General features: G+C 38.4%; 1 protein-coding gene across 1 annotated transcript in view; it reads right to left on the bottom strand.

Annotated features, from left to right (window-relative positions):
- The window catches only part of LOC141443276 (uncharacterized), a 57178-nt gene extending 38465 nt beyond the window's left edge, over window positions 1-18713 (bottom strand). The window contains exons 1-3 of the mRNA XM_074108485.1: window positions 18261-18713; window positions 14287-14419; window positions 11226-13795 (exon numbers count right to left, since the gene is read on the bottom strand). Of these exons, the coding sequence (XP_073964586.1) occupies window positions 11226-13795; window positions 14287-14419; window positions 18261-18369 (2812 nt within the window). The 5' untranslated portion in view covers window positions 18370-18713. The remainder of the gene's footprint in view (window positions 1-11225; window positions 13796-14286; window positions 14420-18260) is intronic.
- Between the last annotated feature and the right edge of the window lie 9018 nt (window positions 18714-27731).

Below are 27731 nucleotides of genomic sequence, written 5' to 3'. Positions count from 1 at the left end.
TTTTTTCACAGCTCCAAGAGACAATAGACCTCAGTATTTGATATAAATTTCAGCTTGCTACCTCCACGCGTTCCCGAGAAAAAGGGTCCTGACAGACAGACAGACGGACAAAAAGGGATCCTCTAAGGGTTCCGTTTTTTCCTTTTAAGGTACGGAAACCTAAAAATAGCTTGTCCAATATTTTTCTCTAGCATATAGACAAATACTTACTAGGTGCATTTTCCACAAGTATAACTCTAGATCCAAATGCCTGCGCATACAAGCACACAATAATAGTCAGCACCCGCATTTTCACACACACACAATCCGTGATAGCATCACTCAACACTATAAACGTCACACATCAAAAACTTAACTCAAAACAACTATCACATCCAATTTCATTGCACATGGTTAAATCGAATTTAAACCATAAAGTTCGATGTGCATTTGTTTTTCGACGGCGTTACGTTTTATTAATACAAATTTAGGTGACGCGAAATATAGGAGTCGCAAAATTTAGGTGACGCAAATTTTAAAAAGGTGGTTTTTATGTCACTTAATTTAATTTTGTATGTTAATGCTATATGTGGGTCAGCAGAGCTGCGGCGCGTAACATAGCACTACTGAACGGAGGCATTGTCTGACATAAGCTTATATGTGAATAGAAATACTGCGGCAGCGTAGTGTGGATAAGTCTGTAGGAATACTACGTCAGATTTGTTTTTTTTTATAGTAAGTATTCAAAAATGTGCTTCTAAAAAAAGTTTTCAACGCAAGCTTTTTTTACACTGATTAGGTACGCAAATTTTATATCAATCAGTCATCAGTACTAGAACAAAATTTAAAGTACTAGATTTCAGCCACTCAAGACACAAACAACGCGATTTAAGAAATCTTTTTATAAGATTTTAAATAATATATTGAATCAGTCAATACTTTTCGGAGGTCCATGAACTGTAAGGTATAAGTAATTTTTGCTCACCCGCGACCTTATTTATACGCGACCTACGTCTATACAACAAATGTGTGTTCATGCAGTCCGCCTCCATATTGTAAGAACACACACACAAATCTCATAAACCCAACCATCACCATCGCACTACGCTAACGCGCTTCGAATTCAATCTTCATCCTCAGAGCAAGAGATTTTTCTCAAACTACCCACAAATATTCCACAAACTTTAATCGGCATTTAAAACTATCTTACTACTCTATTATGTTACCGAATTTCGAGTCAGTCAGACCACTGCAAGTGGGTCAAAATGAGCTTGCAAGATTTGACCCAACAGAAACAAAAACAAACAGGATGTTAAATATAACCTTTTAATTATATTTAATATTATCAATATTCATAGGTACGTAATAAGATTCGCAAAAAGTCAAATAAGTTAAAAGAAAAAAATCATAAGACAAACATTTTTTTTACCATTTTATTTTGGGTTGTAGCTCTGCCATTGTTCATTAAAACTCTAGAAAACGAACATACATACCTACATAAAATCACGCCTCTTTCGCAACGGGGTAGGCAGAGACTACGTCCTTCCACTTGCTACGATCCTGGCATACAACTCTCGCTTCCTCTACATCCATCCATACATTCTAGTAAACGAAATATGAAAGGTAATGGTGGATGAATAAATGAATACTCGTCTGCCCCCTCTTGCAAAAACAAAAAAAAAACAAAAATGACAGCATGAATCAAAAACAATTCAAAATTCAATGTCAGAACGATAAAAAAAATAAAGGCATGTCTATACTATTCTCACGGCGCCGATTACACCTGATAACGCCACACCAGGCCTATTGTCTCAAAAAAAAGGATTTATAAGCAAAAAGCTAATATATCCGACCATTGTGGCCTGGGCCGTTTGTAATGCAAAAAGGGCTAATTTCAACTTAGGCAAGACGACCTTCATGATTTAGGAAGATAACAATCGAATAGTATCAATTGGAGAAGAAATTTTCATTTGAACGACGCAATAAAGGTCTAGGCTGGTTCTATTATTACTATTATTTGTACAAGTATCTCCAAGTTTGTTGGTTGTATTTTGATTTTTTTTCTTTTGTACAAAAAAGAGTTTACACACACTCGAAGGCTTCCAAGATACAGGCTCAGCCTAGTTTGGAGTCTGATAGATAAGTCGCATGAACTGTAACAAGTGTCCTTTGCTAAATAAACAATTTTTATTTTTATTTAGGTACAAACATACTATTCCCAAATCTTTCATTTGCCAAACTGTCTCATTTCCCAACACACGATTTTCTCTGAAGCAATTTTTATTTCTAAACTTTCATAGACCTTTTTTTACGATGTAAAAATGCTTTATTCTTACTTTCCGTGGAAAGTTATGTGGGACTCTCTTTAATTAGCATACCCACTGAAACACATACGGGAGCGCCATGGGATCGCGGACATTCACCATGTCGCTCCCCGAACTTTCAAAAACTAACCTAACCTAACTTAACCAACTGTATTCTTAAGAACCATAAGAAAAATTACTAAGATTTCGGTTTCGGAGAAAATTGAGAGTTGGTAAATAAAACAGTTTGGCAAAATAATAATAGGCTAGAAGCAATTATTTACACAACTTTTATATTGTTTTTGATCTCTAGTACCTACCTGGTAATTGATATGATCATCTGCGTTAAAGATGGCAAATGCCACTGCTAGATCAGCAATGTTGGGCAAAATAAACATTTGGGAATAATATTTCAGCGAAAATTATCCTAATAAATAATAATAAATTCTAATTGGTTCGTCAATTAGATAATCAAAATATATCAGGCACGTATTTTTTTTTCAATCAAACAAAAAATTAAGAAAATAGTTGCACCTGAGGACTGCGTGGATTGGTAATTTTTTGTTTGATTTACAAAAGAAAATACATAAAAAAGTAAAAAATATATATACATAACGGATGTGGCCTGTAATATGAGCAAATAATTAAAACATAGAACATACTCGTCAAACTGAACAATATTAGTTCAGTGACTTTTAAAAATAATTAGTTTTTTTAATTTTTATTACACTTTAAAGTTTATGCGAAGAAGCAATGTAAAGCAAAATGCTTGTTTGTAGGGTGACAGGCGATGTCAGTTGTATTCTAGGATGGCGTACATTGAGAGCAGTATTTAATTTGTATAAAAGGGGTAAATTTAAAGACTCAATTATTTTTAAAAGTCGCTGAACTAATGTTGTTCAGTTTGACAAGTACGATCTATGTTTTGATTTTTTGCTCGTATTGCAGGTGTTAGAACTTGCTCCTTTTTTTGAAGTCAGTAAAAATACGTGTCCTCGGACTAGATTTTTTTTCAATTGCCGTAAAAAAAAATTTAAGACGATTTACATGACCAAGGCTGCAGTTTAAATGTTTTTGTTGTTAGAAAAAGTCATCACGCTTCAGTTTTAATGCCGGATAAATGTAGTTTTGATAAATACGCGGAAGATACGGTGACATTAAAATGTAATGAGTAATGAAGAAAAAAATGTCCTTCAGAAGGGTTGAAAAATCTTTGCATTGGTGCAGTCTTTTTGGGGTTCTGTACCACAAAAAGAAAAAATACAACCCTCATAAAGAGCGTTAAAAATCTATACACACTATAGTTTAACCCACATTACGCTACTGAAGTAAAAAAAACATTGAAATTCGAAAATAAATAAAAAATACTTTCGTACGGAGATAAAGTCTTCTTGAAGAAAGTCACATTTATTACCCAACAAAATAAGTAAACAAACAATATTGACAAAATTACATAACATAAAGACTTATTAGAAAACAATAGACATTTTTTTTTTCAAACTAACCAATAGTTGGGGCAGGCATGTACACTGCTAGTCTTGGGTCAGTCCATATTTCCCCACAAAACTTATTTTAACTAATTAAAATATTTTTTCCACAGTAGAAGTTCTACTTCTGTGTAAAAATGACGTAATTTTTATTTGTCAGTAGTTGTGCTTCGCAGTTTTTTGAAGAAAATCAAAACTGAGAGAAAATGGCCAGTACCTATTAAATTTACAGATATTTTGAGATAATTTTTAGACATTTAACTGGCTGGCATAAGTACATTGGTAAAGTTTTAGACTGAGTGCAGTAAAAGACATATTAAAAAAAAGCATTCTAGTTTAAAATAATAGAGTAATCGATCCTTCTCCCGGTTCTAAACCAGATACTTTCAGATTATCAGTTAATGAGACCATAGAAACCTCTTGCTTGTAAAAAACTCGTAACAACACACAAGTTTACCCTTGCCTTGGTTTTGGCACAACAATAGTTAGGAAGTTGTTAAATCTTTACAACAATTTGTTAGAACTTAAGATGGTCTAACGCCTTTTTACTGGCATAGAAGACAAAGGAGGTAGTACAAGGTCTATGAAGAGTTGAAAAAAAAAAACAAGCTTTTACATTATATAATAGGGAATATTACGCAAAGCTCTGCGCAGGAGGCGACACTAGCACAAACCGTAAACAAACGGCCATGACAACGCTAGTTCTCTTTATAGTTTGTCGCCATGACGGTTCGTGACATATTTATTAGTAACAAGGTTTTCGGTTTACTAATGATTTGGCGAAAATTATTTAGCAAATTATTAACTCCCAAACTATTTATCTCATATTTTTATTTAGGCGAAATTTCATTTCCCAACTCAACATTTCGCACTGATATCATTTCCCAACTAATGATTTGATAAATGATTATTATGCAAATTATTACCTGGGATTTTTTTTAGATGCCATTTGTGTTTTCGTCAAATGCGTTGATTGGCATTCCTTCATTTAGCAAGCAAACAAGCAAGCAAGCCAATGATTTTTTTCCGTTCTGTTACAAAAAAAACCTAACATCGAAGGCTAAAGCGGAAGCTACGCTACGCTTCGCTCCCGCCTTAGCCTTCTGAACCTAACCTATCCAAGTCGCTTCTGCCTAGTCTCGTCTTGCTCGCTCGCTTCGCTCGCTCACCGCCACATAATTTAACTTTATTCTTTTTATTATATATCATGACTGATATACCTACCTTATGTGTAAAAATTGGCTAAATGTTATTTGACTATTTGTTATTTGCCTTAGCCAATTATTTGCTACATAATTGTTTGCCACATAAAAGTGTGATGAAGTAAAATTTTGCAATATAAAAATGTTGCGAAATAAGAAAAATGTGAAGCAAAGTTATGCGAAGGATTGGTTTGCCAAATGAAACTTCGGCGAAAGGTTGGTTGCTAAGTGAAATTTGGCGAAAAATATTTCGCCGAAAAGGCAGTACACCAAGGTTTTCATTCATTACCTCTCATATTTCGTTAACTAGAATTTTTTTACCGTACAACGGCAAAAACTACTAGACACTGGCAAAATTGTCCTCGAATGGACAGAGCCATATTTTTTTAAAGAAACAACAATATTAGTAACAAAACAATGTGATATTTACATTGATAGTAACGATAGAGCTATATTCCCAAAAAAAGAATTGAAATAATATGAATATTATGGCATCCTACGGACATACAAAAGACATTTCATCATCATCATCATCATCCCAGCCTATATACGTCCCACTGTTGTGCACAGGCCTCCTCTCAGAACAAGGCTTGGGCCATAGTTCCCACGCGGGCCCAGTGCGTATTGGGAACTTCGCACGCACCATTGAATCACTTCGCAGGTGTGTGCAGGTTTCCTCACGATGTTTTCCTTCACCGCAAAGCTCGCAAAGACATTTCAGACATTTGTGCTAGTGCTGCATTCTGACGGCAGAAAAATGCAGTAATATTCCCTATTGGAAGTCTTGCAACTTTTTGAGTTGTGGTTTCAAAATTTGCGAACCATTTTTTGACCACATCCTGTACCCAATTATGAGGGTTTCAGGGTATCTGTGAGTCTAGTTGATGCTAGTATAGAGAGATTCATTTGACAGCTTTAACATTTGCATCACGTTTGTGATTAGTTAAGTCTAAGTAGCTACGGTAGTACTTACCAGACTTACTTAAGTAACATTTATAAAAAAAATACAAACTGAGACATGGATGCACAGAAAAACCAGGAAAAGAGACCAGCGCTGGGAATCGAACCCAGGTCCTCAGCAATCCCCTACACCACCGCTGGACAGGAATCTAGACACGAATTTTTCCTATGCACGCACGGATTGCTGAGGACCTGGGTTCGATTCCCAGCGCTGGTCTCTTTTTCTGGTTTTTCTGTGCATCCATGTCTCAGTTTGTATTTTCGATATGGTTTCACGGGATACCCGTAAAAGTAACAAAATTTGGAGTTGAAATAAAAAATACAAAAAGACTCCAAAAAAACAATCATAACATTTATAAACTAAAAGTTCGATTGTTAAAAACTATCGCACCTAAAGTAGTAAGAAATGCCGTCTGTCCCACTATGTACAATTTTTTTTTTTTTTTATACGACTGGATGGCAAACGAGCAAGTGGGTCTCCTGATGGTAAGAGATCACCACCGCCCATAAACATCTGCAACACCAGGGGTACTGCAGACGCGTTGCCAACCTAGAGGCCTAAGATGGGATACCTCACGTGCCAGTAATTTCACCGGCTGTCTTACTCTCCACGCCGAAACACAACAGTGCAAGCACTGTTGCTTCACCGCAGGATTAGCGAGCAAGATGGTGGTAGCAATCCGGGCGGACCTTGCACAAGGTCCTACCACCTAGGTCCTAGTATATTTATCAGTTACAGTACAGTACGGTACAGTTTGTGAAACATTTGTGAATGAATGAATAGTTTGTGAAACGTTGTTTGCCAAATGATAGTAAACCTTGTTAAACAAAGGCCTCCCCCTTAGAACGCCAGAATGAACGACAACTCGCCACTTGCATCCACCGGTTGCCCGCAACTCTGACGATGTCATCAGTCAATCTAATATAATGGGATTTATTAATATTGTGGCGTTTAAAAAATGCATAAATCAAAGTGCACAGAAGGTCACACACAGCGTTCTATGATATAACGTTAACAATAACTTTTGTACACAATTATGCAAAGATTTCTGATATCAGATCTTTTATCTTGTTTATGTGGTTTAAGTTAAGAGTGATTCGCTGTTTTTCTATCATGACCGAAGACGTGGTCTATATCAGCGTTGACTGTAATGCCGGCATCATGCTGAGTTAGGATAATTTCGTGACAATTTGTTACAGACATGTTTTTAATAATTGACTAATTAATTTATAAATTATTAAGCATTTTTTTAATCTATCTATATACTTAAATAAACATGGATTGTTCAATGTGTGTACGCGCATAACTACCAAACGTCGACACCAAATAAGTTTTGTTGTGTTCGTTATTGTTAGGACAGGAGGTTTGTGCGTCAAAAAAATTAAAAAAAACTGGAACGGGGCGAAGCCGCGGGCAACAGCTAGTAATTAATAAATAAATAAATTTGTCTGTATCAGTCTTTATTTTTTTATAAAACCCTACCTAAATTAAACAAATAAGTACATGCTTTCTTAATTTCTTTTTTTATCCGCTTTACGAGTACACTTCACTAACTTTTTTCCGCGACTCCGTCTGGGAAAAATTCGTTTCATCACACTTGCTCGTCAATGATGTTTATTCCATGCCTATATACTAAAGAATTATGGATTTACGTATAGTTTTCCTCCCAAAGGGAGTTCTGACTTTAGTTTTAAAAAGTTAGTAGGTATGTCATTTCAGACTAAAGAGATTTCAAGTCAGCCAAAGTTTTATTATGAAAAATGCTTAATTCTAGCGGGATACTAATAAAAGAAATCTGCGCAGACAAAGTGGGTAACTGGTGCTGTACCCAATATCTTTTAAGTTTTGGTGGTAAAAGGTTGCCTGGAAAAGATTGCTTTGGAGCGATAAGACCACCCATTGCTTACCGCCTTTTTTTGTATCGCTTATTATTTGTGATGTAACGATTTTTCGCTTGTAACTTGCACCAAAATTCTATACGAATGGTAAATTACAAACTGCAGACTGTAGCTAAATTGTTTAGACCTTCTATTACGGCCATTAGTTGTGGCAAAAACCAACCGGATTTCTACCATCGGGTAATGTTGTTAAGTTATTTTAGTATTTTTGATGTAACGTTGACGAAAAAGTACCATGTTTAAGGAACAACACAACTTTTCACCATGCTAAGCTCTGACGATGAACTCAGATTGAGTACGAAACGTGTCAGCGTTGTGTGGTGGTTCTAGTTGGGTTTGTTGTAATATGTGTGTGTTCTTACAGCGTGGAGGCAGAGGAGCTGCGTAAACACACATGTGTTGCAAAGACGTAGCTATCGTAAGGTTCATATAATTCTTTGTCCTAGGTTTTATTGTGCTATCGTTCATAATCATAAAGGTGGGGCCACTGCAGTCGCTCGTCGCCCGTTTGCAGCGATAAATCTGGTCACGTGACCCCATTTTGAACGTGATTTAGAATTTCCCGCGACTCAAAAAAGTAGCCGCCGCCGCGTCGAGCAGCAGCGACAAGATGGCTTCTTGCAGAAATGATCTTGGTCTTGGAGTGGTAAAAATAAAAGAAATTGGAGTGAATGAAAAAAAAACCAGTGTTTTTGCCGAAATTGAAGAGGTTTTAATCAGCGTAAAAGCTCAACATTTTCAGCTTTATCGCTACATGTCACGTGACCAGATTTGAAGTTGGAAACGAGCGACGAGCGACTGCATGTGGCCGCACCCTGACTCATCATAATTTTTTATTCATTAATTGTTGAGTTCTTTACTAGGAATATCAAATGACGTAATTCAGCGTAACCTCTAGCGGCCATCACGCCTCGTGGTTTTCTGACATAATGGTGATAAAATGATTCCTTCCAATGGTTCAGAGAGATCAAGGGCAGGTAGGCTGTTCAAGAGAGCCGCAGTATTCTGAATACAGGATGATTCCGCAGATGTGAACAGGACAAACACGTAAAACGAGGCTACTTTGCACCGATTTTTGCTCCAAATTTCGTAATCTTTGTTTTATTTAAAAAAATATTATGCTGTGGTATGTTCATATATGTATTTATGTAAAGTAGATCACCCCTACTATCATGCTGGCTTGCTTAAACTACGTCATAATGTTGTTTTAATATATATATTAAAACTTTAATTTAGGAGAAATGTTAGCCGGCGTTTGGGTAACTATGCTACTGAATTTAATTTCATTCATAATTCATACAAGGAGGCGTTTGGTGTATTTTTACCCCATCATTATCATTGCACTCTGTATTATCACTGTACGGCGTCTGACAGGAAAAGAAAAGAAAATATCGAAGCAAAAATTGAAGTTCAGTCGTCGTCCCAGCCTATATACGTCCCACTGCTGGGCACAGGCCTCCTCTCAGAACAAGAGGGCTTGGGCCATAGTTCCCACGCGGGCCCAGTGCGGATTGGGAACTTCGCACGCACCATTGAATCGCTTCGCAGGTTTGTGCAGGTTTCCTCACGATGTTTTCCTACACCGCAAAGCTCGTGGTAAATTTCAAATGAGATTTCGCACATGAATTTCGAAAAACTCAGAGGTGCGAGCCGGGGTTCGAACCCACGACCCTCTGCTTGAGAGGCGATAGGTCAAACCACTAGGCCACCACAGCTTGGAAAGAGCCTAACGATGAACGAATTTCACTTGTAAAATAGAAACCGTAATCCTGGTTGAACCGTCAAAACGTTATTGTTTTAACACAATGTCCAACAATGCCAACGCCAGACAGGCGTGACCTTACAATTAGGCATTTTAGGTGCGCTTGCGCATAGAACTTTGACAATTCGATTTAAAACAAAAAAACAGTCAATTGCGAGTCCAACTCGCGCACCGAGTGTTCCGTACGAATTTGTAGGTATTCATGAATATCCAGTGTTAGCAGAGATGGTTTATTGACATAGTCGGACATGAAAAAACTTGATTTTAGGCCTTTTATTATTATTTGTGCTGTAAGAGCTTCTTCTTAAGTTTCTAGGACAGCTGTAGGTACCCTATACATTTTTCAGTTATGGTTTGTATGGAAACACCTTTTTTAATGACGCAATCATGCGTTGACTTAGAAAATTAACATTTTTTCACAGCTTCAAGGGACTGTAGACCTAAGTATAATGGTTTTAATTTCAACTCGATACCTCCACGCGTTCCCGAGATAAAGGGACTTGGCAGACAGACGGACGGACGGACAACAAAGAGATCCTATAAGGTTTCCGTTTTTCCCTTTTAAGGTACGGAACCCTAAAAAGATAAAATGAAAAAACAAGTCCATTACATTAACCTCGTGAAGAAATAAAAAAAACCTTTTAGCTAACACCCGAATTATAAAAAGTGGTAATTTAATGCAGATTTTGTTCAAACATGTCCAAAAACAAATTGCAATGTCTTTTAACATGTTTCCGCGTCTTAATTAATTGTTTGATTTAATTAAGCATTGTGAATCACAATGCTTTGTTAAACGAGCTGTTAATTAATATTCGGAAATTCGCCAAAGAACTAAAGTCATCGACATAGCTCGGAGAATATTCACGTTGAAGTGGCAATGGGGGAGGGAGGGCATATCGCTCGAAGAACAGACATCTGTGGGAGAGGAAAAGTCCTCGAGTGGTGACCACAAACCGGAAGACGAAGCGTTGGTTAGGCCTCCCACTAGGTGGGCATCGCGGGTAACTGGTGGAAGCAAGCGCTGGGGCGTTTGTAACGTCTCAGCATTATGCTGAGCCAGTATCCGATTCACAGCTGCAATGACACATACTATCTTACAAGGTACTTATTTATACTGTCATGCTTATAATATTTTTGTGTCTTCTGTAGTGTTGTCTATTATTGTGTTGTAAATAAATGTATTTCTTTCTTTCAAGTGGCACAAATTGTCGTTCATTGTTGCGTTCTAAGGGGGAGGTCTTTGTTTCAACAGTTGACGTCTTTTGGCTGCTGATGATGATGTTATTAAGGAGTTGGACACGGTCACAATATTTAATTTGTGTAGGTAATTTATGCGAAATCACAAGCATTTGGTTCGCATGTCACAAACCCGCCCGCTCTGAGACCATTGTGTCTTTTGGTATATCTCTACAAACGCTTACGAAAAAAAAACCGCGTTTCCCGCGTGGGAACTATGGCCCAAGCCCTTTCATTCTGAGACAAGGCCCGAGTCCAGCAGTGGGACGCATATAGGCTGGGATAATGATGATGATGATGTTTCTTATAAAAAAGTCATGCACTTTGGCAGAGAGGGAGAAACTTATTATGATCCTGCTGTATGCTGAAAACATGAAACTAAAAAAAAACGACTTACCTTTATAACTTGGCAGTTTCCCTGGTTCTCTGTACCCGGCGCCTCCGTACCCTTGCGAGTTTCCATACCCCGGCTTCTGGCCATAATCTGGTTTGTTTTCATATCCTGGAGGGTTCCCATACCCTGGCATTTCCCCATAGTCCGAAGCACCCCCATACCCTGGCTTTTCGCCATAATCTGGCTTGCTCCCATATCCCGGCTTTTCACCATAGTCTGGTTTACCCCCATATCCTGGATTTTCCCCATAGCCCGAAGGACCCCCATACCCTGGCTTTCCGTCATATTCTGGTTGACCTCCATACCCTGGTTTTTCTCCATAATCAGGCTTACTTCCGTATCCTGGCTTATCTGCATAATCTGGCTTACTCCCATATCCTGGCTTATTCCCATAATCTGGTTTAGCCCCATATCCTGGTCTACTGCCATAGTCCCCTACCGTGACAGGTCTGGACGTCACAATGTCCCCGTTAGGCCTGACTATGTAACTGGGCACATCACCAGGTTTCTCCAGTTCATATTCATACACTGGTCTCACGTCTGGTCTATAATTAGAATCGTTATCCGGCTTCTGGTTGTTTCCATAATTCTGATTATATGAATTCTCTGTATTCTCATTGTAACCTTGACTGGTGCTGGGTTTTTGGTAGCCTCCTTGCGGTTTAGAATCTTGGTGGTGGTTGCTATCATAATTCTGAGTTTCACCGTAAGATGGTTTCTCTTGATTATTTCCGTAAGCGGGTGGTTTGTTATGATTGGTGCCATAAGGTGGCTTATCTTGAGAATGAGGACGGTTGCCACCATAATCTTGGCTCCCGTATTGGTTACTGTTATAATCACTTTGTCCATATGATCCTTGATTGCTACCGTACGACGGTTTATATTCTTGAGGTTTTTTGTTTCCATAGCCACTAGAATGAGATCCGTATGGTTGCTCCGGATTCTGACTGCCACCATAATTTTGACCATAGCTAGGCTTCTGTGGTCCGTTATCTTCAATTGGCCTGTTATAATTTTGACCATATAATCCACTATGACCATGAGTACCATAATACAAATGGCTGTTTTGTATCGGACCATAAGAATGATGCATAGAATAACTACTAGAGTCAAAATTTCCTCCATAGCCATAATTTTGACCATATCCTTGATTAGAATAGTTTGGTCTATCGTTTATTGGCTTCATAGGTCTGTATGGTCTCGGTGGATCATAAATTTCTAAATATATAGAGTTATCTTGATTCTGACCGTAACCACTAGCGTATTGGCTATTATAACTATAGCTAGGTTTATCAGGCCTGGATAGATAGTCGTCGTGTGGCCTATTTGGTCTGTAAGGTCTATCAGGAGGGCCTATTGGTCCAACAGGATTGTAAGGGTCAGGTTTTGGTTTATTATTTGGCTTATTTGGGTAATCTTGCGCTGGTCTATTTTCATATCCATTCTCGTTTTCAGGGTATGGTTCTGGCTTGTTTGGTGTGTATGGGTCAGGTCTATCATGTTCATAATCAGGTTTACTAGGCTTATATGGGTCCTGTGGCTTATTATAACCATTAGTAGGTCTTAATGGTGGTTTTTTATTTGGTCTAATAATGTAGTGGTATTCTGGATCCTCTGGTTTGTATGGTGGTCTTTCCGGTCTTGGTTTTGGGGCATACAAGTCTTGGATGTCATCGTTTGGTGATGGTGGGTAGTGTGGGTCCGGTCTCCATATTCCAGGGTCAGGTCTGGGAGGTCTACCATACTGATCTTGGAATTGAAGCACGTCGTACGGGTCCGGTTTGGAATGAGACTGGTTGAATGGTCTACTAGGATACCCAGGCCTGTATGGTTTAAGAGGGTCATGAGGTTGGTCATGAGGTGGTCTTTGAGGCCTATACGGGTCTGGTCTAACAGGTAAATAAGGGTCTTCTGGTCTTGATGGCTTTTCAGGGCGATATGGATCATCTGGTCTTTCTCCATATGGGCTATCTGGTCTCAGAGGCCTATCGGGTCTGTAAGGATCATCAGGTCTTGGTCTATCATGCCCGTATGGTTCGTTAGGTCTCAAAGGTCTTACTGGTCTATAAGGATCATCCGGTCTTTCTGGTCTGTATGGGTCGTGCGGCCTCAAAGGCCTTTCTGGCCTATAGGGGTCATCGGGCCTAAAAGGCTTTTCGGGCCGATACGGTATCTCTGGAGGCGTATGCGCACCGTAACTAGGTGGCCTGTCAAAATCTGGCTTAGAATTATCGTATTCATCAGGCCTGTCTGTATCTACATGGTTGTTGTAAGGCCTAGGGCGGTAAGGACGAGGGAAGTCGGGCATGGTTTCAAAAGGCCGTAAATCGGTTAAGAAATCATCTGAAAGCGGGTTTTTCGGTTCGTCTTCGTCAGGTCTGAAGACTGGTCTGTGCAAGGGGGGGTTTTCTTCGTCGAACTGTGGCTGCAGGGGGGAAGGGGGAGACTGCTCGCACTGGATGCGACGGATGTAGATGTCGTAGTCAGGGTGTCGTCGAAGCAGGTTCTGGTCCCGAAGCTCCTTCTCACCCAGGGTGCTGAGGTTGCAGGTTGCATTGCCTTTGGCTCCAACTCTGAAATTTATTAAGATTTTAGACCTCCGCATAGTTATCGAATGCGCTCGCCATCACAATGTCATTTGTTGTTTCTTTCTTATGCAATCTTTCGCCGGTTGACAGATAGAAAAGGTGATTTCAATTGCAAACGTGCGTGTGTTAGACAATAGGTAAGCCTATAGGACTTGAATCAAATCAGGACTAAATTATATTATATGCACTACCATAATGGGGTTTAAGTAATAAAGGTGTGGGCATGCAGAATATGCCGCAAAAAATCAAGAGATTTGCGTTAATTTTCATTTATTATTTGGAAATATAACTGTATATACAACGTTTCTCTAAATTCATTCAAAACTTAGCTGGTGGAATCGGTGTTCAAAAGCAATAATAAATTTTGAAACAAATATACAATTTTAAAATGATCCATCGATCACTCTTAGCGACATCTACTCTAACAATAGAGAAACGTACAGCGCCATCTCCCGATAAACGAAAGAACTACTTACCCATAATCGTAGGTTTGGCATTGCTTGTCTTGTTTACAGAGCTGCTCGCACTCGCGTGTCGTTAGTTCGGTGATATTACGATAGATGGCGTCAGGGAAGAGTTGCTCGCCGATCGATATACGTTCAAAGCAATCTGTTGGATAAAATTCAATGGATATTCAATCAAAGACAATGGCTAACTCTATTTATATTATAAAATAATAGCGTTGACAGGTAACTCTAGTTACTAAAAGCAATTTTTTTCATCCCAGCCTATATACGTCCCACTGCTGGGCACAGGCCTCCTCTCAGAACAAGAGGGCTTGGGCCATAGTTCCCACGCGGGCCAGTGCGGATTGGGAACTTCACACGCACCATTGAATTGCTTCGCAGGTTAGTGCAGGTTTCCTCACGATGTTTTCCTTCACCGCAAAGCTCGTGGTAAATTTCAAATGTAATTCCGCACATGAATTTCGAAAAACTCAGAGGTGCGAGCCGGGGTTTGAACCCACGACCTTCTGTTTGAGAGGCGATAGGTCAAACCACTAGGCCACCACGGCAGTTTACATTTAACTAATTTAAAAAGAAGTTACGAAATCTGAAATAAAATAAAATAAAAACTAAAAAGATTGCCTGATCCCGGACGAGCTTTAAATCCACCTATCTTCTGGCTTTACGTGCCAGAGGCGTTATAGAAATAAGACCACCAGGAATCCGACCGATCAGCCGAAAATCGTAGCTACAGCAGGGCTACTACGAAACTCGAAACTCGAAGTTTGTGTCGTGCGGTCCCTCTCGCTCTCGTATTAAATAGTATAAGTGTCAGAGGGACCGCACGTCACGAACTTCGCGTTTCGACTTTCGTAGTAGCCCTGCAGGAGGTGCGCGTTCAAACCTCATCCAACGATCCAAAAATCACAAATAAAAACTACCTAGTCTCGAGGAAGAATTTACAATTTAGGGGAGCTCCTCTGAAATCCGTAATTCGAGATTCATATTATCATACATACAGTCTCTTTTACTTTCCTATTAAATACTATTAGCATGAATGGGACCTCACATAAATAAGATAATTTAAATTATTATTTCCATTATAAATAATTAGATGTACCTAGTCAGGAAATAATTTATTACAATGTCAATAAAAATACACTACACTAACTAGCCTTATACTACGAAGTGCAAAATTCAAACTTCGTATATTGCCGTCCCGCTGACGCTAATTTTATTTAATACGAGCGAGAGGGACGGTACGATACCAACTTCGATTTTCCAATTTCGTAGTAGCCTTTTTAGATTTTGTTAACGAACAATAATGCTATTAAGGTAATTGGGCAAGGTCGTGAACTAGAGTTAAGAAGTTACTCGTAAGAAATAGAAACAAGAGGTAAATATTTCGGTAAGTAATTAAGTAACATAGCGTCCATTGTGTGGCGGAATAATATGTACGACTTTATTTACGTCTCCCTACATCTCGCTATTTTTCAGACGGACTTATTTACGTAAAGGCACTGTTATACATGGTCGTAACTAGCATGCTTATAGTTTAGTTTAGTTTAGTTTATTTATTCACTCAACATAACAATTACATTATATAAATACATTAAGTCAGATTAAGTATATAAGAATGTATGCTGAGATCGTCAAAATTTTTAAAAATAAGCAAATATAAAAAACAATCAATAAAATACAATGTCAAAGTAAACTAAATTCGTCCTCAAGGGGGAGTTTTTTTTTTTTTTTTTATTTGACTGGATGGCAAACGAGCAAATGGGTCTCCTGATGGTAAGAGATCACAGAGTTGTCAAGAAATCAAATTATTAATTACCTATGTCAATGAAAAGTAAAACTATAAATAAATAGTATCTCAAATAGGGAGATGATCGTCATAACAAAATAAATTTACTTAAAACATATTTAGAAATATTCAAATAATGTCAAGAAAAGATTATTTCCGAAAACTCATTTACAGAATACAGAGGGTTATCCATCAAAAGGCTTTTCATCCGGCGACCGAATGCCTCTTCGCTCAGGTCTTTTATTCCGGCGGGCAGACGTTCGTAATAGGTATATAGGCCCCACAACTCGCGGATTCTTTCCTGAGAGTGCCATGCGACGTGGGACTGTCCTAAGGCGTCCTGTGGTACGCAAGGTTTTGCCTTGGATATTTACGCATTCAAACGTGGATAAGTGTTTCCTCACAAACATAAGTAACTTATAATCATAAACTGAGTAGTGCGTCATTATGCGATAGTTCCGAAACAGGTCTCTACAGGAATGCCTTGATGGTACACCGATTAGAGTTTTTGCATCAGCATTACTCTATTGGCAACCGTGGAGTTTCCCCAAATGAGTGTACGCATGCTTATGAGCATGCCACTAATGAGCATGCTCATGGACTGAAGCAAACGCGTTCACACTTGCTTATTACCTTTCCCCCTTCCACCCCCGTCTGGAGCATTCCACTAATAAGCATGCTCGATAGTAGCATCCTCTCTTGCTACTAACGTACATGTATAACAGTGGCCTAATATTCTCACACGATTGCACGATTTCTTAAGAAAAATTAGGTAATAATTTCTGAGGGAACCCAATGAGGGCTATCGCGAATGAATTCGCCGCTAGAGGCGCTAGTGTAGCGTGAGGTCTCCGAAATGTCAAATCTCATAGTTTTTGGGTGAGCTACGCGGGTTTATTTATAATTAGAATTTTTTTGTGAATATTTTGCATTACCTGAAATTAATTATGGCAATTATGCGTTACGGGGCAATGAATGTCTGTGTTTTGAGACAGTTTTGTCTTTCGGAAACTTTTGTCCTCCCTTTTTTTCCGAACAAAACGGGACTACGCAACACTGTGGTGGCTGGATATTTTTATGGTACGGTTTTAAGGTGTTTTAAATATGATTTTAATCTAAACTTTGTTTTAACGCCCGTAATAACAGATTCTGAAAGTGAGACAAAAAACGATAGCCCTCATTACTGTCGCTTCTGTTTTTGTCTGTTTGCCACAGGACTATATCTCGAGAATTGTAATATACGAGTACCTATACCTAGCTAAAACTTACACATGCGATTGTAGATAGAAGAAGAAATAAATAAAAATAATAATAAACTATAATTAAAAATTAAAGGGGTACTAAAAGAAATTAATTATTTCTACAAGCTTTTATTCAACTTGCCCTGTTTGTTGTTGTTTTTTGTTTAGGTCATATATTGCAAGTTAATTTTGACCCGCTTCTAGTTGTCGGATTGACTTGAAATTTGTTATTACATTACAGGTTGGATGACATGCAATGTGCAGTCAACAAAAATTACAGTTAGTAAAAAAGCTTGTATAAAAAATTAAAATTTTCACAAAAGCTTTTTTTTAAACAATGTTTAAGTAGTTTTCCCTAAGACACCATTGAACCGTTTTTATTATTTGTTTATATGCAGTATATTTACCTCTATCGTTCAGAGTTTGATTTTTGCACAGAGATAAAACGAAATGTAGAGGGGATTCCCATGAAAGAACAAATTGTTTTATTTTTCAATTTTTTAACAAATATATTTCTCGAACTTGGCATGATAATAGACATAAATATACTGAAAATCAACAAATACTAAAAACCGGTCCAGGGTGAGTTAGCCTTAGGGAAAATATTAAAAAAATAAACCCCGTTGCAAAAAAAACGGGCACCCATGGTTTTTGTATTTTATGTGCATGAAAGCTTACTTTCTAAGCTTCAATGCCTAAAAATCTGAAAAACCATAGGTGCCCTATTTTTTTGCAAGGGGTTTATATAATTTGTCTTTTAGAAGCTGTGAATTACAAACAGTTTTTTTTTTCTGTTATTTAGAGGTGTAAACCGCGGGTTCACGGTGGATGCAATGCAACTAGAGGTCTATGGAGGAGGCCTATGTCCAACAGTGGACGACCTGATATGATGATGATGATGATGATGATGATGAGAAGTGTGCGAATTCAGCTCACATTTGGCCGTTTTTTCTTACCTTCAATTGAAGTCCCAAGTTGCGTGTCTATGGTTAGAGTCTGCACCGCCGCCGCAAACACCACCGGCCACCAAAACAGTACATTTAACATCGTAATCAACAATACCATTGCACTTTATTAATCCATTATTCCCCTTAAAAAATACAGGAAACAATCGCTTAAATCATCGACTCGAACAACTTCAAAACTTCAGAACTCCCGCCATTTTTTGTCAAACCGCGCGCAACCCTTCAAAAATTAAAAAGTTTACTCTTCTTCTTGTTTATTTCGACTATTTCACCCTTTACATTTATGAACACCGTAATAAAAGACACATTTTTAAGTACCGTTCCCACAAAATACCGTTTTTTATGTATTTTTAAAGCAGCGAAAATGTAAGGTTATTTTTCGGCGGCCATAAATATGTCTTTCTATTTTTCAAGACCAAGGTCCGAGCACGTCAGGCTGTATGTGGTTTGGCAGATGTTGTGTGAGGCGGGGCTGTCACGCTCGGTGACCGTGCGAACCTGTGGCAATCGCAGGTCCAATCCGAGACAAAGGGGTCCGCAGGATACGAGTGTGTTAAGAAATAATTAATTGGTTATTAGAGAGGATTAGCTTGTTTGCTTCGATGGTTTTAAAGGCCCATTACACCGAATCATTACACCCATTACACCATTACACCATATATTATATGGTCGTAATAGCCACGTGTCAGGCCATAGTTATTTTTTTCTAACTATAATTTATTAATTTCATCATAACCGCACTCTTGTTCTAAGAGGAGGCCTGTGCCCAGCAGTGGGACGTATATAGGCTGGGATGATGAACCGCACTAAATAATCAGCACAAAGCGGGACTTTTCTGCTCTAGAGCAGAAAAAATGTATGAAAATCCTTAATTGCATTGTTTTAGATTTTTTTTAATTGCACCACCAAAGAGGTACCTAACACAAGTGTTTTTGCTATAAAATTAGCCTGCAAAGTGTGAAAAAATCTAGAGTTAGGTTGGTCAACCTGTAGGTCTTATGAAATTTAACGAATTCTGTACAAAAAATTGTTGCTACCAATCCTATCAAAAACAGTAAGTAGCCGTATTAAAAAAAACTGTGTGTTTGGTTGGCCAACCTGGCACCCATCCGAAATTTGACAGATCGCGGGTAAAAATATCTGCTACTGGCTACTAACTCTGCCAAAAAAAAAATTGGCGGGAACCTTGCGAACTTTCCGTAAGAGTGCGAATGTAAACTTACAAAAATGGAATCATCGAGTGCTAGTGACATTTCTTTCCTATTAATTGTTAAGCATGAGTTTTTTTTCGTCTTCTATTCCTGTAATAGTTGAAAGAAAAGCAGATTATGCACCTCGCATTAAGTCATTTATATTGCCCTCGTGCTTTTAACAGCCCTCGCTGACGCTCGGGCTCCAAATCGGCACTCGGTGCAATAATAAATAACTTTGTGCTTGGTGCAACAATCTACCATTTGTGTCACAAGGGAGCAAAATGGTGTATTAACGGCGAGGGCGTACATTGAATCCAGAATGTAGCGAAGGATTCCACAATAGAATCCTGAGCGTAGCGAGGGATTTTAAAGTAGAATAACGTAGGCGTAGGTTAACGCCCAAGATGAAAATAATAACTTTTCACACCGAGCATTATGAAAGTTGTTTTTTTTTAAATATTATTAAAGAACTTCAAAAACCCTCTTGTTCTGAGAGGAGGCCTGTGCCCAGCAGTGGGACATATATAGGCTGAGATGATGATGATGATGATGAACTTCAAAAAATGGCATTTGCTATAAAACATTTAGAAAATCCTTGAACAGAAAAGTTGCACTTTGCTCCCTCACGTCAGGGAGGAAAAGTTACTTTTCTGAAGGAGAGGTGTGAAAAAATACATTCTTTGTATCGAAAAGTATGAGACTATGGCCACTAGCACGTTTCCTAACCAACCGTCGCCGTCGCGTGTCATGTATTCGCTTGAGATTCCGTTCCTGACACTTTCCTATTACGGTCATGGCATGATACGTTGTAGTGGCTAGAGCCCTTAATGTCGGATGGCTATCACGCTTATTAACGCTTGGCTGTATAGCGAAGAATCGGATAGTATAGTTGATCAATGATTTCATAAGTATACCTAGTGTCGGGGTGTGTGTTCGGTGTGTGTGAACGTACCTTTACAGAGCGATGTTGTTAGTGTTGTGTGCTACCCTACATTTGACAGTTGTATTGATGATGAAAACGCGGGTAGTTGTGTGCCGGTGTCAGTTTCGTCGGGTAGTCGCGCGAGCAGAGCGGCGGCGCGCAGTGCGCGTGTTGCAGCAGCCGCTGAGTCGCGTTGCTCCGAAGACGAAGGGCTACGGATTAGCCCGAAACATGTCGAGCTAAACTCGATTTAAGACGTGAGTTATCCGGGTCATTATATTTAATATACCTAGTGTCATCTACGAAGACGTGCGATTTTGACAAAATTAGACATTAAGACATTGTAATAAAAACCACGGCACGCGTCATCGTAAATTACTCTACCTATAGGTACCTACCTAAAGATACATCATATACTAATGCCCCGATTTTCATAAAACGTGTAAGAACCGTCGCTAGAAAACCTGCTATCAAATAAAAAAACGGATTCAAATCGGTCCACCCATTTAAGAGCTACGGTGCCACAGACAGACAGACACACATAGCGGTCAAACTTATAACACCCCTCTTTTTGCGTCGGGGGTTAACAACTATAATAACCTAACTTACCCAACTTAAAAAAAGTTGAAAAATCCCCGACATTGTAATTTTATGATAGTGTATTGGGCGCCTTTGCACCAGGTATCCGCACAAGGCGCACAAGCGTTTTCGCTCTTCCTTCATCAATCGCACAGCAAAAGAGTGGAGTTCCCTGCCTGCGACTGTGTTTCCTGAACACTACAATTTGGCCGCCTTCAAGTCTAGGGTGAATGAGCATTTACTAGGCAAGCGTGCTCCATCGTAGGCCTCATCCTCGCTTTCCATCAGGCGTGATTGTGGCCAAACGCAAGCCTATACTGTTATAAAAAAAAAAAAAAAAAAAAAAAAAAAATAACGCGGGGCGTTTTATTTGTCTGATTATGATTGTGTATTTGTTTTAATTTTAATATCTTGACATGTATTTTATGATTGGTTTTTTGGTGACTTTTTGTATTTTTTATTTCAACTCCAAATTTGTTACTTTTACGGGTATCCCGTGAAACCATAAGCAGCATAGTAGAAATAAGCTACCTGAGATATGTATGCATAGGAAAAATTCGTGTCTAGATTCCTGTCCAGCAGTGGTGTAGGGGTTATAGCACGCAGCACGAAATGCTGAGGACCTGGATTCGATTACACGTGCTGGTCTCTTTTTCTGGTTTTTCTGTGCATCCATGTCTCAATTTGTATTTTCGATATTGTCATTTTATTTACAAAAATGTAGGTAGGTATTATTAAATTATATCGACACGGATAACTCACGTCTTAAACCGAGTTTAGCTCGAGTTGTTTCGGGCTAATCCGTAGCCCTTCCTCTTCGGAGCAACACGCGCACTGAGGAAGGGCTACGGATTAGCCCGAAACATCTCGAGCTAAACTCGATTTAAGACGTGAGTTATCAGGGTCAATATAATTTAATATAAGTAAAAAGGTAGATATTCTTCACAGGTCTAAGCAAAATGAACTGTTGTTATATTTCACCAGTTAATAATAAGGTAGCGGAACCACAATTTCGTAGCTCTTTTTTGTCATTTCAGGTTAATCCTAATTTCGCTAATTAATAACTAGAACATGTTTTGTTTTATAATGCTATATATTTTACAACGTCAATCAAATCTTAAAAGATACAGTGTTATAGATATACCAACCTTTATTTAGTAGGAGGTAGAGTTGTAAATCTGTCCGTTTTTTAGCGCATCCGCTGGAACCGTATGTAATTATGAGTTACTGACCATAGAAGCAAAATACTCGTTTTTTTTTCGGCCACGACTACAGAAACTGCGAAGTTACCATGAGGTTATTTGAAATGGACCAATATTTTATCAACTCTATACAACGTATCTCAGTGCCGGATTTAGGCCACAGAGACCCCCCAAAAACTATTTTCAAAACAAAATTAATAGTAGAATTATGCTTATACAAATTACTATAGGTAAAGGTAAAACAGTGAAAAAAAATATCACAGGAAAAGTTTGTTTACTAGTGATTACTCGTCAGAATTTGCAAAAGAAACCGAAGTTTCTATAGTGGGGGGGGGGGGGGGCTGTAGCCCCGGATGTCCTCCCCTAAATCCCCTGCCGTGTCTATAGCCTCTGCCTAGAGTAGATAAAGCCGGATAGAACGGGTTGTAAAAAGCCTTATACCAAACGCTATAGTATTAACAGAGACATTACTGATTTCCAATTTAAAAATTCAAATTCAAAATTTAATTTAATTTTATACCCATTACACCGTACCGTACCATGACCGTAACAGCAACGTGTCAGGTTAATAGTACATTGTGTCTTAAGGACGGTAAATAAGGAATTACGAACGAGTCTATTAGAAGCCCAAAGTCGAAGACTGAGGGCTTTAATGAGTCGATGTTCGTAACTCTAGTACCGCCCGTGCGACATACAATGTTTTTCATCACATTTGCGAGTAAAATTGTATATTTGTAAAAGAAAAACTAATATTTTTTTTCGAAAATTGCCGATACCGCTGACTGCGCTCTGCACACCATGCAGTAACAAACTCTTATACCGACCTTGGGCTTCATGACAAGAAAATTAGTACGGGCAATGACTCATTTACCGACCACGGGTTTCATGACAAGCACATTAAGGTCGAGGGTTTTATTTGGGGGGTTGCAACCATAGTAGCCTGCATGTTACGACACTGTTTACGAGCAAGTGTGATGAAAAAGATGTTCTTTTTATTGAAAAGTATGAGACTACATGTGCCCACTAGATTTTCTAACCAACCATGCGTCGCCGTCAGGTGTTATGTATGCGCTAGACATTTCGTTCCTGACACTTTCCTATTAAGGTCATAGACACCTTTGGAAATAAACTGTGGGCGATATTTTTTTTATTTCGAACTCCGCAGTCTCAGCGGTCAAAGCGTCATATCTCCAAATTATCAAGTTTATAGACCCCGTTTTTACCATTCGATCGCTATCAGAAGATTACTGTTCCTTCGTATCAAATACCTAAAGCAGTTTGCACGGTTTTGGTTCAGAGGCGTGAAGGAAGTTGTATATCGTCACTATTAAAAAAAAATCGGCCAAGAGCGTGTCGGACACGCCCAAGATAGGGTTCCGTAGCCAATTCCGCGTATATCTGACTTCAGTAATTGTTAATACATGTAGTTAATACTTTAAAATTTTGAATTTATTTAAGTATTTTTTGATAGAATAATGTTGATTTTATGTAATGTACATGCCCTTTTCATGAATTGGTGTTCGATATTCGGCCGAATATTGCGAACTAATCGATAAAAAAAGTGGCCGAACTGGCCAAATAGTAACCGATCCTTTTGCTTGGAAAAAACTTTATACCTACCTATCCTAGTTTTTTGTTATGCTTACTATGTGTTGGTGTTCAATAAAGAGTCATTGTATTGTAGTATTCGTGTCATTTCTAGTCTTTCTAGTACTCATGAGCGGCGATGATCACTTACACAACAGATAGGTTACAGAATTCAATCTACATACAAAGTGCGCTCGAGCAACGCAGTAGACACTGCTCACAACGATATCTCGGACCGGTTGGGACCAGTGCGAGCGCGAGTGCCATCCGCTTGAGAGACGCTTCTGTGAACATTCTTGTGCAATAATGGAGAATGCGATTTAACACTTTAAATAATAATCGTGAATTTCGCCAATGTCGAAATCGTCGCTAGATATTTTCAGTGACAAATTTTAATATAAAAATGACAAACATTAAAATATTTTAGTTATTATTAAAATTCTTTGAAAAAATAAACAAATACAAGGCCGTGTGGTGTCGGTCGAGAATTGCACCACTCCCTCTCTTCCCGTGGGTGTCGAAAGAGGCGACTAAGGGATAAACCGGAGGATGGGCAGCAGCAGGGCTACTACGAAACTCGCAACTCGAAGTTCCTATCGTACCGTCCCTCTCGCTCTCGTATTAAATAGTATAAGTGTCAGAGGGACGGCACGACACGAACTTCGTGTTTCGAGTTTCGTAGTAGCCCTGCAGCGTCCTCCGCGAACTATCGGTATAACTGCGGTTGCCAACCCGCCTGCCAAGCGTGGCGACTAAGGCATTTTCCCCCCAAGGTACAAGATATATGGAGAGCCTTGGGGGACGCCTATGTCCAGCAGTGGACGTCTTTCGGCTGACATCATTAAAAATAACTCCGTCCCCGTAGAATTCGTTTATCGCTAACCACCGGGAACTATGCCATTTTCCGGGACTTATCTCCGGGTCTTTTCTTAAACTAAATACTATGTCATTCCCCGATCCCCGGGCTCAAACTTGTTCATTAAATAACTGAAAACCAGAAAGTAGTTTGCTCAGAATCGAGAGTAGAATCGATTACACTATGTTTTAAATTAGATAGTGTTTGTGTTTTTATATCCCTTTTTTACTGTGCCCAGTCTAAGAGTTACTGCAACAGGCGCCAATAAAATATTTTAGCGAGGTCGCATACATATAATACTGGCTGGTTTGCTGTCACTGTGTGATTTTCTTCTAAAAACTTCAAAGCGCAACTGACAAATAGAGTGTAGAGTTAGAAATGAAGTAGAATGACTGACTTAGCAAAACACACCAATATCTTTTAAAATAAAGAAGATATTCAAAAATAAATTCAATCAACTTTCTTAAAATGAAAAAATATTTTTGGGGTGTCTGAGGTTTTCAGTTATTTAATACACAACTTGTATGTACCGTATTTCATCTAAATCGGTTCAGCTTTCGCATTAATAATATTAGTAGGATAAAAATACAACATTAAAATTGAACCCTCTTTAAAGAAAATTCCGAACACTTTCAAAACACAATGAGGCAATAAGGATAGTCTTTACAGTATCAACTGTAAATTAACCTGTAAAATTGAAATCTAGACTAGTCTTTAATGGCGAAATTGGGTATCTTCCCACGATTGGGCGTTTTGGAAAGAAATCGCGGAAAAGGTCAACGAACTGATGCGAAACAAAGAGGTTGACGAGAGATTAGTGTGGATTTTTAATTTTTGGTATTAGAGGACGAGAGCCGTGGTGGCATAGCTTTGACCTATGGCCTCTCAAGCAGAGGATCGTGGGTTCAAACCCGGGCTCGCACCTCTGAGTTTTTCCAAAATTTATGTGCTAAATTACATTTGAAATTCGACTACGAGCTTCAAGGTGAAGGAAAATAATGTAAAACCTGCACAAACCTTATTTATTATTTACCTCGGTATTAGTCCGCCGGGCCTTCGAACAGGCATACTACTGAAGAAAACGATCTCCCTGGCAAGCATTTTCTGGCTCGCTCACATTTATGGCGATTTTTGAAATCTCAATTTTCACTTTTGCGTACATTCAAACGCTTTAATTTATTCAAAACACAACAAAAACATTATAAGCCAACCTTTTTTTGCTTTGCTTAATTAAAATTTATTCATGTCATAAGGATTAAAATGTAATCATGTCATAAGGGCAGACTAGCATTTTTTCTGCGCGTATACGCTCGTTTTTGGCATACGCACTTACACGCGGGCTACATTAAATCGAACACGCGTGTGCGCGCTCATTCGCGCGTGTTTGCTCGTATTTGGTTTGAAAGCACATGTTCTCGCTCGCGCTTATATGAGCTTATAATGTGCGTCAACGCTAAAAACAGAATATTATGTATACCTTCATCCGCCGCCTAACTTTGCCTAAAGTTCATTGCCACGACTATACCACAAAAACTATAAGGTATATATCCAATAATTGAATAGGCGCTTATACCGTTAAGCGATTCGAACACAATCCGGGAGTAACGTAAAGACGTCGCATAAAAAATGTATCTCAAAAATGCGTCAACACTGAGTATTAACTAATGAACTTTTAGACAGATTTATATGGCGCTTGGTATAGGTACATGTTCTTATTATGATCTTTATGTTTTTCGTTGACATAAAATGTAAAGCTATTATTTAAATAAGTGAAGAAACAAAAACAAAATTCACTAATGCCCTTTTATTATAATGAGAACAACATACCTACTTATTCTTGTTTTTTACCGTAGTATTTCTGTTCTTGTCCTGCCGTCTATAGTGGGGTATGTCCACATTAAGTTTTCTAACAATAAAACAAAGAGCAGTAATTACCAGTTTATCGCACCATCTGCAGACTCGCCAAATTAATGATTAATTCAATAATACGAGAAAACATGCGCTAGTGTTGGGAATAATATTTGTCGGTAATTTTTTTATCAAAATTTGCGATAACGACACATTTTTAAAGTATCCGGCGACCAGTACAAACAGACAAATTGAAAAACAGGGAATGGTCGATGTTCTGTTACAAGTAATGTTCAATACGGTGTTTGACTATTTTTAATATAATTTATAAATTAAAACTTCATAATTGTTGTTATCGAAAGAGAAATAGAGAAACATTTTTTAAGCTACCTTTACAAATAACAAAGTTATAAAGGTTTGAAGTTGAAGATTAGACAGAGAAAGAAATACTTGCATGAGACGTCACACGCAAGCGCCATACTTGCTGCATAGAGAAAAGCATTTGAAAAAGAGACGGGTATACAGATAAAAAAAACTATAAATTCTATTTTAAGCCGATTAAAGTTTTCTCTTCGCTAAACACTGTCTGTATATCAATATTTTTATAATAATATATAAGACATGGCAAATTCAGTAGTTGAGTTGTCAAATACCGTATTCATCTAAACCTTCATGTTTAAAAAAATGCGTTATGCGTGTGTGAAGGTATAACAAACTTACACAAACACACACACATACACTCACACACACACACCACACACTACTAGTTACTACAAACTTTCGCATTCATAATATTAATAGGATAGTTTTCAGATCTTTTTCGATATGGATGCCTCCTCCCTAGATAAGGCTCCGTCCACACTGACCCGTAAACTTTGACCGGCGTCTCACACGCCGCGGCATAAAGGCATTGTTGCTAATGGATGAGGCTAATGACACTTCACTTGCTGTGGGGTTCCGTGATGCATGGCTTTAAAGCCTTTATTTAACTAATACTGTTTCTTATGGTAAGTTACCTATGCGACAACAGGTCGTTTTGTTAGAATATTTTCAGGACAGAATAAAAAATAAATAAATAAATATCACGGGACAATTCACACCAATTAACCTAGTCCCAAAGTAAGCTTAGCAAAGCTTGTGTTATGGGTACTAAGCAACGGATAAATATAATTATATAGATAGATACATACTTAAATACATATTAAACACCCAAAACCCGAGAACAAACAATCGTATTTTCATACAAATATCTGCCCCGACAATGAACTCCCGAAT

Source organism: Choristoneura fumiferana, chromosome 27, assembly GCF_025370935.1.
Source record: "Choristoneura fumiferana chromosome 27, NRCan_CFum_1, whole genome shotgun sequence".
Classification (NCBI taxonomy): Eukaryota; Metazoa; Arthropoda; class Insecta; order Lepidoptera; family Tortricidae; genus Choristoneura; species Choristoneura fumiferana.
Note: the sequence above shows the minus strand (reverse complement) of the source record. Positions and strands in the feature narration are given on the sequence as shown.